General features: G+C 48.2%; 1 protein-coding gene across 2 annotated transcripts in view; it reads right to left on the bottom strand.

Annotated features, from left to right (window-relative positions):
- Window positions 1-4,716: 4,716 nt before the first annotated feature.
- GYG2 (glycogenin 2) overlaps window positions 4,717-15,904 on the bottom strand; it is a 30,462-nt gene continuing 19,274 nt past the window's right edge. The window contains exons 8-11 of one of the 2 annotated variants that reach the window (XM_042975099.1): window positions 15,357-15,485; window positions 8,670-8,774; window positions 7,421-7,528; window positions 4,717-5,083 (exon numbers count right to left, since the gene is read on the bottom strand). In XM_042975099.1, the coding sequence (XP_042831033.1) occupies window positions 4,922-5,083; window positions 7,421-7,528; window positions 8,670-8,774; window positions 15,357-15,485 (504 nt within the window). In that variant the 3' untranslated portion in view covers window positions 4,717-4,921. The remainder of the gene's footprint in view (window positions 5,084-7,420; window positions 7,529-8,669; window positions 8,775-15,356; window positions 15,486-15,904) is intronic. The other variant, XM_042975100.1, reaches the window with a different exon arrangement.

Genomic DNA, 15,904 nt, shown 5'->3' with positions numbered 1-15,904 from the left:
AACCGGCTGAGCCCCCCCAGGCGCCCTTGGACGATAAATGTTCACTAGCTCCCCAAAAGGCCAGCACTTGGCCGGGGGACCCAGAAGGGGCACAGCGAAAAGCAGAGCTCGGTTTCCCTTTCTCGAGGAGGATGTCGTGGGCAGGGAGTGCGTGTCCACTTTCTCATCTGCGAAACAAGACAATCCCAGTGGACACCCAATCATGCCCCCCCCCCCACCCCAGTCCTAATCGTTTTCCAAAGTTCGGGGGTTATCAAAGCACCAGTGTCCGATTTCTGTAGCCATTAATCGTACAGCCTATTTGGGATTGCGTTGCCTCCGGGGACAGCCTTTCAATATGGGAGATAAAAGTATGTTGCCTACTCTTCTCAGAGATTATTTTGGGGCTGCTAGTAACACACCCTGGGAATAAATGCCATAAACGAGAGAGGGGAGCAACCCAGGGCCGGCAGGCTCACACCTAGTCTCTAACCGTCCTAGCCTCTACCTCAGGGCCTCAATATAGCTGCCGCAGCTCCGGGCAGCACATCGACATTCTCAGCTGCAGGAGGAAGGGTATTCCTCCCAGCTGAGTCAGCCCTTGTGAAGGAGATTCTGCAGAATTCCTAACCCCAGCCTCCACCTCCCCATCCACAGAAGGGGCGCTTTTGCGGCTCAGGCGGTTGGGAATCCGGATTTTGGCTCAGGTCATGAGCTCACACATGGTGAGTTCGAGCCCCGTGTTGGGCTCTGTGCTGACTGTGGAGCCTGCTTGGGATACTCTGCTTCTTGTCTCCCTCTCTCTCTGCCCCTACCCTGCTCTCTCTCTCTCTCTCTCTCTCTGTTTCATAAATAAACTTAAAAAGTAGCTTAAAAAGAAGGAACAACTCTGGGAACTGAGAAATTGGGCTTTCAAGTGGGCGCTTACTTGCCCCGGGGAAATTCAGGGTTAATCTCGTCAGCCTATCAGGTGGCCCACCTTTACGGACGTGACCAGGGTGTTCGAAACATCATTTCATTGCCCAATTACTGATTCAGCAAATGTAGAGTTTCCAGGTGGCTTCTGAACATCTGAAATTTCTGCAAGAACCCCCTCCCCCACCCCCCGCCCCGGGCTTTTCTTTTCTTTTTTTTTTCCATCCTTTATGACTTTCTCGTCGGCTTCTAGTGAGTCAGAGCACAAAACACCAGTCACTGCAGATCTGCGTTATCTTACTGGATGCAAAACCAAGTCAGATAAGAGAAGTCAAGTAAGTGCAGCAGGGAGGGGGGCGGGAGGGACGCGGGGAAAGACCCCCGGGGGAAGGGAGCCCCCACCGACCCTCAGCCCCAGGACGGAGATCCGCGGGATGCCCTCCGGTGGGGGTTGGGGCCCTGGAGAGACAGAACAGGCCCCGTCTTAATCTCCAAGGTTCCTGTCTGTTGACTTACAGTGAAACCTTGGCCACTGGCCTAACCGGTTAGACCGGCTGTGGATTAAGTCAGTGCCCCGGAGGCCAGACACACCTCTCCCTCGAATGTTTGCTCCCACACGCCCAGCTGCTCAGTCTGCAGACACAGCAAATGAGGCTCTTTGCACAGGCTGTTGCTGAACCCCCAGGGCTGGCCGTCCCTCCCCCTCACCTTTATGCAAGCTCTGCCTGTAAAAAACAGCCAATGGGGCGTCCACACATTTAGACACTTTATCTCTCAATGGACTCACAAATCCGCCAGAGACCCACATGTGAAAGAGAAATCTGCCAAACCTTCAGGGGAAAAAAAAAAACAAAAAAACCAAAAAAACAAAAACCCAAAAAACTCAAGGGAAGATCTTTATCATCTTCCCTTAGAAGAGACGTTTTAGATAAGACACCTAAAGCCTGAGCGTTTAGCAGAATTCAAAGCCCGTGTGCTTCAAAGAGATGAACAAAAGAAGAGATAAGCCACTGGTGGGAGGGAAGCATTTCCAAATGAATACAACTCCATAATAATAGAACCGTAAAATGTAAACAAACACACACACACACAGCCAACCCTCCTTCTAAGTACCAAAATACTTGTGATGGTATAGGTCACATCACTTCTCTTGGGGTCTCAGCGTATACAATTGTGTAGTCCCCACATTACATAGCACAGATTCGGGCACTGGCTTTATTCAGGTATACATTGTATTATACCTCTTACGTGGATGTTTTGTAGAAGTCTCCGAATGTTTTTGAACTTCTCATTTATTGAATAAGCACATGTCACAGTGCCTGCCATACAGAGAACTCAATAACCAGGAAGGAAGGAAGGGAGGGAGGGAGGGAGGGAGGGAGGGAGGGAGGAAGGAAGGAAGGAAGGAAGGAAGGAAGGAAGGAAGGATGAATGGGTAGGTGGGTGGGTGGATAAGGGGATGGATGGATGGATGGATGGATGGATGGATGGGTAGGTGGGTAGATGAATGGATGGGTGGGTGGATGGATGGATGGATGGATGGATAGATGGATGGATGGATGGATGGGTGGGTGGATGGATCGATGGGCAGATGGATGGATGGATGGATGGATGGATGAATGGGTAGGTGGGTAGATGGATGGATGGGTGGGTGGATGGATGGATGGATGGATGCGTAGGTGGGTAGATGGATGGATGGGTGGGTGGATGGATGGATGGATGGATGCGTAGGTGGGTAGATGGATGGATGGGTGGGTGGATGGATGGATGGATGGATGGATGGATGGATGGGTAGGTGGGTAGATGGATGGATGGGTGGGTGGATGGATGGATGGATGGATGGATGGATGGATGGGTGGGTGGATGGATCGATGGGCAGATGGATGGATGGATGGATGGATCGATGGGCAGATGGATGGATGGATGGATGGATAGGTGGGTAGATGGATGGATGGGTGGGTGGATGGATGGATGGATGGGTGGATGGATCGATGGGCAGATGAGTGGATGGATGGATGGATGGATGGATGGATTGGTAGGTGAATGGGTGGGTGGATGCATGGGTCTGTGGATGGACGGATGGATAAATTGAATAAATTAATGAATATGTGACATTGAGAAGCAATGCTAGGAAAATGGGCAGCCTCCATAGAGAGACCTTAGGGAATTTCACACACTGAGAAGTAAATAGTTATATGCATTTTACCGCTACTAGCAATTCTGAAAAAAAAAAAACAAAAAACAAAAATTGGTGATTTAAATTGGTACAACACAAAGGCAACCACATCCCTTCCCGCTGTTACATATAAAATATGATTCTGCTGCTCACAACACGCGCACACACACACCAGAAGGGACACCATATTGCTGTTTTAAATTTTTAATTGAAATGCGTGAGCAGACCAGAATGCGTAACAGAAGTCTTCGTCGAGCGTGTGTCTTAAGCCAATGCACCACTGTCCAGAAACAGGAGTTCTCTTCCCCACAGAGGCTACGCCAGACTCAAATATTCATCACCTGGGCTCCTCCTGAAGTGTGTCAGACTTGGGCTCCTGTTCTCTGTAATCCAACACCACAGCACAGAGCACCAGTCTTTCCCCAGAATAACTGTCCAGTGTTACTCTGACGGCTGAGTACCGTCCCAACCCAGTCCCTCTAAGGCTATATCCCAATGGCTATCTTCAATTAGCCCCGGGGGCATCCCGTGTGTGATGTCGGCCAAGACTGCCTCCCAGAGCTGAAGGAAGCAAACCCTCCGTCACTCACATCGTTCAAAAGCTGTCACCACAACTGATGTCACGGACGTGCCCAGATTCCCCTAGCCAAGGGCTCACCTGCTTGACAGGATGGAAACTCTGGTCAAACACACCCACCGGGTTATGACATAACCATCACCACGTGGTTCAAACTGGTCTACCAGACCCTTCGATGCTCCACAGTACGTGCAAGACAAACCATTCTAACTTTTAAAACGTCACATTTACCTCTCTTTAGCTCAGCGATGCCCGTCGTTCATTATGATCGTGGCGGCCACAAGCAGCGACCCTGTGAGCTGTTCCAACACGCGGCATGAATTCACAAAATTAGGACACGTCTGAAGATGAGGATTTCTCCTGGAAGAAAGCTTCCAGTCTCAAACAACTGAGAATTGTCCCCAAAACAGCTGTGTTCAAATGGTTTGGGAACGTGCTGACTTGACCCGTTATTCAGGCTGAGGTAGTGATATCCGGCAACGAGCAGTCACGCGGGACACACCACAAATGGATCTGCCTCTAAACAAGGAAAAGAACCTCTGGAGATTCTCTTAGCGTGAGCAAGGTGTCGCCAGAACCACCTGGACTAAACCCTTGGTTCTTCCAAACTGAGACGACGCTCCCTGCCGCAAGCCAGCTAGAATCTTCCTTCCGCATCATCTCCAGCGTCTCCCAAATTGGGCGTCAGTCAATGGCACGTGGCGGTCCAGTTGGGTTTTGCAGAAGAGAAACAGCTGTAGTGTTTCTCAGACGCGCTCTGCAAAGTCTACGTGAGACTCACCCTCAAGATGTCTGAACGTCTACCTAATCCTCAAGGAAAGGACTTTCCACCCTCGAGGGTTCCTGAACGGGTATACCGGCGTCATTAGCTTCGGGGCAGAAGGCAACGCGCAGTGACGTCTAACGCTATGTAGGATAGATACGGTAGCACCTGCCCAAGGCGGCATCTCGGAGCTCCTCGGGGCAAGACCAGGGAGCACGGATAAGGGTCTACCAGAAGTTTCTTGCTGCTCCCATCTGCTGAAAGTGGGGGGCAACCAAGAAGGCGTGGAGAGCTTCGATCGGCGGGGGTGGCGGGGGTGGTGGGGAGGGCTTCAAGCTGGGTTTTGGATGGTCTACGTTATTTTTTTGAGGCACTCAGGCTGGTCGGCCCTAAACAGAGGCACATAGTTGAACACCTGTTCCCTCTGAAGGGCCGGAAGGAGACGTCCACGCAACGGGACCATGCAACAGCACCGTCTATAACCACACAAGGAGCAACACAACCGGTCAGGTTACTGCAGAAACCGGTCCAGCTTCTCCTGGATGCGGGCGAACGCGTCCTTCCCCATGTAATCGATGCGTCCCTCCTCCCAGTGTCTCCTTTCCTCCTCGGGACTCGGGGCCTTGACCTTCTCTTCGATGGAAATCTCGAAAACGGAGACGGCCAGGTCAACCTGGGGAAGACAAAGAGACAGGAGGCGGTCTTTGGAGCCATCAGCGGCACAACATGCCATCCGCTTCAGCGACGGGTTCTACGAATGAATCTCCGCTCTCTGGGACCAAATACGTGCTGCGTTTCACACCATACTCTTAGAAGAAGATGGTTTTGCTGGCCACGTTTTGTGAAGTCTTATAAAGTATCACTGTACTTGGGTTCACTTTTTCGTAAGAGGTGTTTCAATTTCTAGCCACTGAACCTTTTGAGACACACACCTGTACTGATTTAAGGCTTCTACCCACCGCAAACCTCAATGTTTTGAATCACTTGTATATAATCAAACTACGTGAAATCAAGAGGATGTTCACCATATGTGAATAAAGCCTATAGTAGTTTGGACGGCCTGGCAAAGCCATCGAAATAATAATCCCAGTGGTTTTCTGCTCATAAATGGTAGGGTTTCTACCTTCTTAAAGCAAAAAACTGAGACAACGTATAGATACACACGTGTGCAAACACATACACACACACCCCTTTTGTGTGGCACTCAAATGGGTCAACAAAACTAGCAAATATGTTTGCTTTGAAAATTTCTTACCAAGAATTAGAAAAGATGTCTACAAATATGCATGTGGTAATACTACACACACACACACACACACACACACACACACACACAGACGCTAAACGTGACTCGGGTATTCACCAGACACTATGTGTCAACGGGATGATATTAGATGCCAGATGGCTAAGTTAGAATTTAGATGCCACTGGGGGTGCCTGGGTGGTTCGGTCTGTTAAGTGTCCAACTGTTGATCTCAGCTCAAGTCATGATCTCATCGGTCGTGAGTTTGAGCTCCCAAGTCGGGCTCTAGGCTGACAGCGCAGAGGCTGCTTGGGATTCTCTCCCCGCCCCTCTCCTGCTTGCACTGTCTCTGTCTCTCTCAAAATAAATAAATATTTTATTAAAAAAGAGGATGTGAGCCCTTGGATTTGGTCCCGGTGCATCTCTGGGAACTAAAGCTTTCTGGAAATAACAGGACCCATAGCACACATGTCACACTATGCCAGCACAAAACGGTGTGCTGACTGCATCACCCGTGATAACCAGAGAAGGTGCGTATCTGAGAAAACCAGAAAGTCCCCTGATTCTGTGACACACGGAAGGATACAAGATACTGAGCATCGTCCGAGAAAGTGAATGCGCCCCAGTGAAGCCAGGCACTAATCACGGACTCTTGCAGAACACTCCTAGGTCTAATTTCCACCCCCGTTCCCTGCTCAGAGAAGGCAGTGGACTCACCTACGGTCCCAAACCCACCACCCGGCTGAGCTGTTACATAAGGTCCTCCGAGCAGCGCTCCCGAACCACGTTCCCCTCTAAACACTATTCGTCTGAATCACAGAGCTTCAAAGCCGTACTCCCGGAGCTGAATAGGCTCACATTCCACATCCTGCCCAGCAGAACTGAAGAGACGCCATCAACAACCACTCTAGAATGCGGTTGAAAGTAGTGTATTTGGCATTTACTACCTTCACATAGAGCGAGACAGGGCGTTCACGTTTTCTCCAGCGCTAACGGCTAGTACAGGCTTTGTGCCGACTGTCCTCCGTATTATATGGTCAGCCAGATTCCAAATATTGCTATAAACTAGATATCTTTGTTCCCCCAAATTCCTACCAACCCCCAATAGGAGGGTATGAAGACGCGGGGCCTTTGGGAGGTGGTCAGGTCATAAGGGTGGAGTCCCCATGAATGCGACGAGTGTCCTTATAAAGGGGACCCCAGAGGGCTCCCTCGTCCCTTCCGCTGTGTTAACTACTCCTTAAAGACCAAAAGATGTCATTCAATGGCTGTTAGAAAAAAAAAAAAAAAATTAGCAATTGCTTTCACTAAATATACGCACAGAAAGAAGAAAATTTAAGAACAGAACGTTCTGGAAGAGGAAGGAAAGCAGTACATGGGCCATTTGGATCAGAAGGCTCACCCCCAGAATTTTCTGCTTTTATCCGCTTCCTTCGAGACAATGGCTCCCTCAGCATTCATTCCCACGCTCGCCATACAGAAAAACAGCAAAGCCCCCGATGGGTCAATGAACTTTTGCAGAACGGCGTTTAAAAGAGAGAAAGGCCATCGTGATTAAGGACGGAAAGGAAAGTGACCACAAGCAACCCAGGCAAGTGCTGCAAAGGACAAGGATGCGGATCAAAAGCACCAAAGAGGCTGGGGGAGTCTTATTGCAAGAAAGTCAGGTTGGAAATTGACGTAGCGGTTGGTGCGTGAATATGGCTGGCCTCAGACATGGCGGACGGCATCCACCAGGAGTGCCGGACAAGACAATTAGGGTACCACCTCCAGAGCATCCTGAGGACTGGGGTCCCCGGTGACATCCACAGGGGGCTCCTGGCTCAGTTCCACGGCTTCCATAGACGGGCCACTTTCTGCTTTATCCGCAGGCCGCTAGAAACACAACCAGGCCATCGTTAGTCTGTGGATGGCTTCAGGACAACTACAGCCTTAACCACGAGGACAGAGAACTCTTTGCCAGGGGAAAATAAAATCAAAGGCACACGTTGTGCTAAATGGCCTCTTCTGCAAAGTCTAGAAACGTGGGCTCCACCACTCCCACCTTCTCCCCTGACACCCACCGTTTCTCGCAAAACACAAGATGCTGCAAGTTCTTATGGGATGTGCCAAAGCTAATTTTTCACACAGGGATTCAATTATAGTTCACCCCCGAGGAACACGGGGCTAGGGGCATTGACCCGCACACAGTCAAAAATCCACGTATACCTGTGGACTCCCCCAAAAGGTAACTACAACTAGTTAACCAGTGACCGAAAACCTTACCAATAATATAAAAAGTCGAGTAACACGTTTGTTTTTTTTTTTGCATGTTCTATGTATTATATACTGTATTCTTACAAAATGTAAGCTGGAGAAAAGCAAATGTGATTAAGACAATCCTCCAGGAAGAGAAAATACATTTATGGTACCGTACTGCATTTACTGAAAAAATCCGTGTACAAGCGGACCTACGCAGTTCAACCCCGTGTCATCCAAGGGTTGACGACAGGTTATACCAAATGCCCACAGGAGCATTTTACTAAGCTCGCCTCTCGGGCAGCACAGCAGCCTCTGGGCTCAATCTTCTGATGATGCAAGCAAATGACAGCCCAGATTCACGAGGGCAAATTTAGAAAAAAACAGGGGTAGGACTCCTCATCCTTCAATACTGATATTAAACATGGGTCCAAAATCGTACCAAATTTTTTTATTTAAAAAAAGTATATATATGGGAGAATATATGTCATGGTGATGTTACACCTTTGTCATTTCTAATTCTTCCTAAAGGAAAATGGAGTGACCAAATGGCCAACAGGAAACAAAGATGGAGGAGAAAAAAAAAATCTGAACAGATGACCAGGTCCTTTATAGACTCGTCACCACACAACGTATTTGAGGTGAGGTAAACCATTCAGAAAGGTCATGGGATGAAGAAGAAAAGCATGGGGAATCTTTGGTATCGACAGACACAGACACGTTGAGAAAACAACACTAGGAGACACAGATGTGCGTAAGGAATATAAATGAGGTGTACCGAGGTGGTCTGGGTCTCTGTGGAGTCTGCACATTGGGGGGAGGGTGGTGATAATGGGTCACACCTCACTCCAGCGGAAGTCTCAAGTTCAGGCCACCCTATCGTCTGTTATAAAGAAAGAAAGAAAAGCAAATTAGGTCAGCCCTCCTGCAGGTATCTGGAAACACCCAATCTCTTTTTTTCTGCATCCATGATACAAGGGCAGCCCGTTAAGGAAGACGTGTGGGACAGACGCTGCCGGGCTCACCGATGCCTGTGTCTACTCCTCAGTCTCGGGCTCACGCGTCCCAGCCTCCTTGCCCCTACATGGAGCCACCTCTCCACTCCCAGGTCAGGTGAAGCCTACTTCAACTGGGGTTCCACCAGAAAACAAACCCCGACCGAAAGTGATTTGAGTGACTATTTTCTCGCTTCTTCCAAGGATGGTGTGCAGCCAAGATCATTCCAGGTGCACGAGAGACAGCATAACGCATTGTGTTCAATGGCTGGCTACGACAGGAGATCCTAATTGTCCCTCAGGGAGTCACGGCAGAGAAGGGATGTCCTAGAAGACGCTGGACCGGAATAAGAGGAGGATCCTGGACCCCTCGATGACTGCATGGAGCCACACATATCTTTGTCACCACAGTTGACTAGGACATGGGCACGGATTTTTCCTCATTTGGGGATGTTTGTTACACGGCAAGCCTGACCAATTCACAATCGGGAAGCAAGCTTGCACCCACAGGCTGGGGGCCATAAATGCTCTGAAGTCTTCTGCAAGACTAAGCTAATCAGTCAGCCACAGCGACTAGAGAACGCCGAGTATGTGCCCAACTCTCTGCAAAAACACTGCAAAAATCATGCAGGTGGACTGGGCTGAGCTTGTAAGATGCATATTATAAATACACCTGGCACTTTATTTCCCCTTGAGGCAACCAAGACGCTGTCGAGAAGAATCTGGGCAGACATTTTAGCAGTGTCATGAGGCTGAGGACCCCATAAGTGATGAGGCATCCAAGAGGGACCCTCTGAACGCCACAGGCTTTCACATGGGACCACACTAAAAGGAGGGCCAGAAACAGCGACTCTTACAAACACAGAAGCCCGATTTCACACCAACTCAACCCCTCATAGGGTGTGGGCACACCACCTGTATGAAGACTTCCCGCCAGGAAAGATGAAACAAAACAAAACACAATGCTCTCTGGATGAGGATAATATGATTCAGAGCTTCCAATGACACCAGCAATTTTTCCATGTACAATGAATGTCTTGAAAGCTATTCAAAATCAACTAGCATAGAGCAAAACAAGATCAAATGAACGAAAAGCAAGAGGGAAAAAAATCAAACCACAAGAACATGGGGCGCCTGGGTGGCTCAGTCGGTTGAGCGTCCGACTTCAGCTCAGGTCATGATCTCGCAGTCCGTGAGTTCGAGCCCCACGTTGGGCTCTGGGCTGATGGCTCAGAGCCTGGAGCCTGCTTCTGATTCTGTGTCTCCCTCTCTCTCTGCCCCTCCCCCGTTCATGCTCTGTTTCTCTTTGTCTCAAAAATAAATAAACGTTAAAAAAAATTTAAAAAAAAACCACAAGAACATGAAATCCACATATATGACTTATCAGACACGAACTATAATCAATAATCAAGTCTAAAAAATACTTTAAATGAAATAAAGGGGGAAATTAGAGAATTTCAAAGGAGTCCAGAAACTGTCCTATTAAATATTTTCTGTTTACTGGAATTAAAAACACAGTAACTGGGGCGCTTGGGTGGCTCGGTCTGTTAAGTATGCAGCTTCAGCTCAGGTCATGATCTCATGGGTCGTGGTTCAAGCCCCGCGTCAGGCTGTGCACTGACCGCGTGGAGCCTGCTTGGGATTCTCTTTCTCCCCCTCTCTTTCTGCAGCCCCCCCCCCCTCAAAATAAGTAAACTTAAAACAAGCTCACAGTAACTGCAGTTAGGTGTCCAGGATATGGGTTTAACAACTGATTAAACACAGCTAAAGAAAAGATCGGTTAACTGGAGAACAGGCCAGTAGAGTGAAGCATGGAAAGCCAGATGGGAGGGAAGTGTAGAGAAGTGAGTCACAGATACAAGAAACATCATAAAAAGTCATACTAAAGATCTAATTACAATAACAAGAGAGTAGGTGAGTGGGGAGAAGGAAGGAGAGAAAGAGGGAGAACACAGAAAGACAGAATGCTCAGAAGGAACACAGGGTCAAGGAGTGCTACAAACTCCAAGGAGGACAAACACAAAGAATAAACAACCCAGAGCCATCGTGAGGAAACAGATAACCAAAGCCCAAGAGACAAATCTTACAAGCAGCCAGAGCAAAGAGACAAATTGCCCTCAAGTGCAGAAACAGGATCCTGGAAGACGGACTTGCTAAGAGATCATGGAGGTCAGAAGACTAAGAAAAAACATTTTTAGGGTGCCCTTGTGAAACTACCTGCCAGGGGAGAATTCCACATCCAGTAAAATACGGCCTAAAATGAAGGTACATAGTACATGTATGAATGACATTTTAAGAAATTACTATACAATTTTTCACTTGCAGATGATGTGATTTTGCATGTCGACTGACCAAAAGAATCGAGGCAGAATCTGTTCGTGTGTAAAAATTTAGCAAGGTAGCTGGATTTCAAAACTCAAACATATTTCTATACACCCACATCAAGTAGTAAGAAAATTAGTTTTTACAATGATACCATTTATAGTAGCCTCAAAACACACCAAAAACGAGGAATAAGTCTAGTAAAATGTATCCAAGATCCCTACCAAACAATTTAACATATTGACATAAAATAAAGAAGATCTACCTAGAAATATACTATGTCCACACAATGGAAGGCTCAACATTTTGGAGATATCAGTCCTTCTAAAACTGATCTGTAGGTTCAGTGCAATCACAGCTGAAATTCCAGAAGACTTTTTTGTTTGTTTTCCAAGACACTGTAAAGCTGATCCTAATATTCACAGGCAAATTTAGAAGAGGCAGGGAAAGAAGAAAAAAGTTGAGGTACTTGTATGACCAGTAATAAGACTTATTTTAAAGCCATGGAGGCACCTGGGTGGCTTGGTTGGTTAAGCGTCCGACTTTGGCTCAGGTCATGATCTCACGGTCCGTGAGTTCCAGCATCGTGTTGGGCTCTGTGCTGACTGCTCAGAGCCTGGAGCCTGTTTCAGATTCTGTGTCTCCCTCTCTCTCTGACCCTCCCCTGTTCATGCTCTGTCTCTGTCTCAAAAATAAATAAACGTTAAAAAAAAAATTAAAGCCATGGTCATCACGGCAGTATATTACTAGTGCAAGGAAGGGAAAGATAACACAAAAGAATATAGAATCTGAAAACAGATCCATCCACAAATGGGCACAGGAATGATGGCAAAGGCAACATGACAAAGCAGTGGGGAAATAACAGCTTTGTTGTTAATCTGTGCTGAGTTCATTCTAGATCCACATGTAATAGTAATGAATGTTGACCCCAAGCCCATTCCTTACCCAACATCCATTGCAGGTGGATTATATACTTACATATAAAAAGAAGACACAATACAAATTCTGTAAGACATGCAACGTCTTCATCACCTTAGTTTTGGGACAGATTTTCCTGAACGGTGAATAAAACAGACTCTACATAAAGGAAATGCTAAAACCTGGCTAAACTAGGAATTTCTGGGCATCAAAGGATGCCATTTGGGGACTGAAAAGGTAACAGAGTAGGAGAAAGTATTTACCGTACTACTGGAAAAGAGCTTGTATCTGGAATATATACACATTGTTAAGACTAACTTTAAAACAGGAGACCCTGGAGGAAAAAAAATGTTCAAAATATTTGAACGAGCATTGCCAAAAGAGTCACAGCTTGATAAGCATCCAAAAATTGTCTCATGTTAATTCAGCCTCATCTGATACATGCACACTAAAACCACAAGGAGACGCCCTACGTGCTCACTGGCACTCTGGAAGGTTGCTGACGAGGTGAAGCCACCAGGACTCCCACTAGGGGTGCCGCCACTTGCCAAATCCTTGGCAGAATCTACTAACGCAAAAGGGTACATAAAAGCCTACCCTTTGATCTAACGACCCCGCCCCTAAGTATCACCTCACCAAAAAAGCGTGTGCAAGGGCAACGCCAGGCACGCACAACGTTGTTCCCAGCAGCGTTATCTGTATCGCCCCAAACGGTAGTATCCATCAACGCTAGAATCAATATATCGTGTCCTCCTACAATTTGACACCATGCAACCCACAGAATAAACGAACTACTGACTCACTCTGCAAGACGGAAGGATCTCATAAATATGTCGCGTGAAGGAGACCAGACTAGAAAGAACATACTGTAGGATCCCATTTATAAGGAGCTCAAGAGCACTCACAAGTAAGTGGTAATGGTGGGCCAAGGTCAGGGTAGCATTTTGTAGTGACCGGGAGGGTGAAAGGGGTCTTTTGGGGTGAATTTCCAGGTCCGGATTGTGGCTATTTAGAATTTTTTTCACTCTGAAAATGCATCAAGGTATATACTTATCACGTGTGTCATTTTTCACACATATGTCATCCCTCAGCTTGAAAGGAGGAAGGGAGGGAGGAAGGGAGGGAGGGAGGGAGGAGGATGTTCTACAAACAATAAAAACAACTGATAACTTCAAAAAAATAAACGGCATTCCTTGTCTTTTCACTCACTACATTTCCCCACCCAAGATACTGGAGGACAAAACACATGACTGAGAAAATAATAAATGGCAAGTATATTTGCCTAATACGTCAATGTACATGGGAAGAAAATTAGACCTTCGGCTGTAACTTTTGGAAACGGATACCTAGTTGTCAGTACTGGTTGCCATATTTACAAAGGCTCCTGTCTTCCATCGGGATCCCAAGGTCAGGACCCAGCTCTCGTACATTTATAGGAATTTATGAAAATAGTTTTTTGTTTTTCGACCGGGTTCCAGCTCCCCAGATCAAAGACCCAGAGTCAACAATTCAATACATGGCCGGTAGGTGGCAGTGATGCTGTGTAATGAATTCCAAAATAAAGCACTTCGGATACAGCGAAGGCACGCGTTCCTTTGGTGTTTTTTCTTTCAAGTTCTTCTTTAAGTTCTAGTTGGTTAACATAGAGCATAATACTGGTTTCAGGACTGGAAGTTACCGATGCGTCCCGTCCTTTTAAAAGTGTGAGGACTGGGGACGCCTGGGTGGCTCAGTCGGTTGAGCATCCGACTTCAGCTCAGGTCATGATCTCACTGTCTGTGAGTTCGAGCCCCGCGTCAGGCTCTGTGCTGACAGCTCAGAGCCTGGAGCCTGTTTCAGATTCTATGTCTCCCTCTCTCTGACCCTCCCCCGTTCATGCTCTGTCTCTCCCTGTCTCAAAAATAAATAAAAACGTTAAAAAAAATTAAAAAAAAAAAGTGTGAGGACTTCATCGCTTGTAGAGACACAAGGTCATCATCAGAGAATCGAGCCACTGGGATCCTCAGAGGTGACCCCTCCCTGGCCATAATGACACATTTCAGCAGACAAGTCGGATGTCTTCCCTTCCTGCCTCTGCACGTCTGGAGGCTCCCTTCTGCCTGAGCACTTGAATGCGAACCCAAGTTCCACCTCCAGGTGGATGGTTCTAGACTCCTTCCTCGGCAATCTGCACACACTGGTTACTCATGGCAGGCACCCGCCGTTTGGAGATGTCTGGGAAGCCTGGGGCGCGGAGGCATGGAGGTGCAACAAACTGTAGAGTGCCTTCCACAAAAATGTCCGCTAAACTTTAGACATCGCTTTTTCGCCGAGGCGCCTGGGGGTGACTCGGTCGGAGAGGCGTCCGACTTCAACTCAGGTCACGATCTCATGGTTCGTGGGTTCGAGCCCCTCATCGGGCTCTGTGCTGACGGTTCGGAGCCCGGAGCCCACTTCGGATTCTGTGTCTCCCTCTCTCTGTGCCCCTCCCCCACTCATGCTCTGTCTCTCTCTCTCTCTCAAAAATAAATACACACTAAAAAAAATTAGACATTGCTTCTTCTCACTGAGAAACAGCTCCCCCAAAGCCGTGTACAGCACAGAAAATTTAAGGGGAACAAAAGTGCCTTCCAACGTGAAGACTTAAATCCAGAAATCTTTCAACACCGGATATTATCGCAATGTATTCACTTGGAGATATGGGGTCTAGGAACACTGGTGTCCTTTGGGATTACCCATAATCCTTTGGGATTATGTCCCCCACGAATATCTCCGGGCTGATCGAGGTGTGGGCAGCCTGGAGCTCCTTCCAGCGGCTCCCACACAGGGTCTGTTTCCTGGCTTTCTCCCGCTTCTGGAGACACCGGAGGCCCTGGCTTGTGGCCACGTTCCTCCAAAGCCAGCGGAGCTCACGTCTTCTGTCTCTGCCTTGCTCAGAATCATCTGATCACGAGGTCCTCATCCAGATAAGGTAGCATTTTCAGGTTCCCAGAGTCAGGACGTGCCCGTGTTGGTCGGGGAGAATCATTTGATGTACCCACGGGTGCAATGATGCACGTGAACGCAGGAGCCCCCCCCCCCACAAAACTGTGCAATGATCCACGTATAATTGCACAATGATTTACATGAACACAGGAGCTCCCGCCCCCCACGCCAAAGCCAGAGCCTTGGAAGCAGGCTCTCAGCTCTGTGTCTTTGGGGAGCCAGTGTCTGACTCTCCCATCACAGCCGTGTGGACGTCGAGTACTCACGTCCTCCGAACGGCATCCCTTGGGGGAAGGCGGGACGTCCTCTGTGACCACAGGCTCCTCCGAAGGGCCCTCAGCTTCCCAAGGCTGGCTGGACCCTGCTGATTCTGCACACGGCTCCCCGACGCCAGTCTGCAGAAAGATGAACACAGTAGCTAAGTCCTCCTCCTATGTTTCCAACTCTGCAGCTGCCCTGGGGACCCCAAGACTCATACCATGCCCTGCGAGGCCAGTGCTCCCCAACTTGGTAAACATAGCCTTGCCCAGGGAATGCACACAGACCTGGGAAACCGGGACCCCAATGTTCTGAGTCGGCTGTGCAGACAGCCAACTGCTCTGGAAACAAACCCCAGCACCCCCACACACCCTGGCCGACAGAGAGCCCCTCGGGCCATAGGGGCTGCTGGCCATGAGACACCTGCAAAGGTCAGCTGTGATCAAACAGGTGACAGGTGGTTCTCAAGCAAGCTGCCCATTCTCGTGAAAACCACCTGTGTCCTCACTGCTCTGGATGCCGTATTTCCCACAAGCACCTGACTCCACGTCTTATT

This window comes from Panthera tigris, chromosome X (assembly GCF_018350195.1).
Source record: "Panthera tigris isolate Pti1 chromosome X, P.tigris_Pti1_mat1.1, whole genome shotgun sequence".
Taxonomy (NCBI): Eukaryota; Metazoa; Chordata; class Mammalia; order Carnivora; family Felidae; genus Panthera; species Panthera tigris.
The sequence above is the reverse complement of the archived record's forward strand: the minus strand, read 5'-3'. Positions and strand labels throughout refer to the sequence as shown.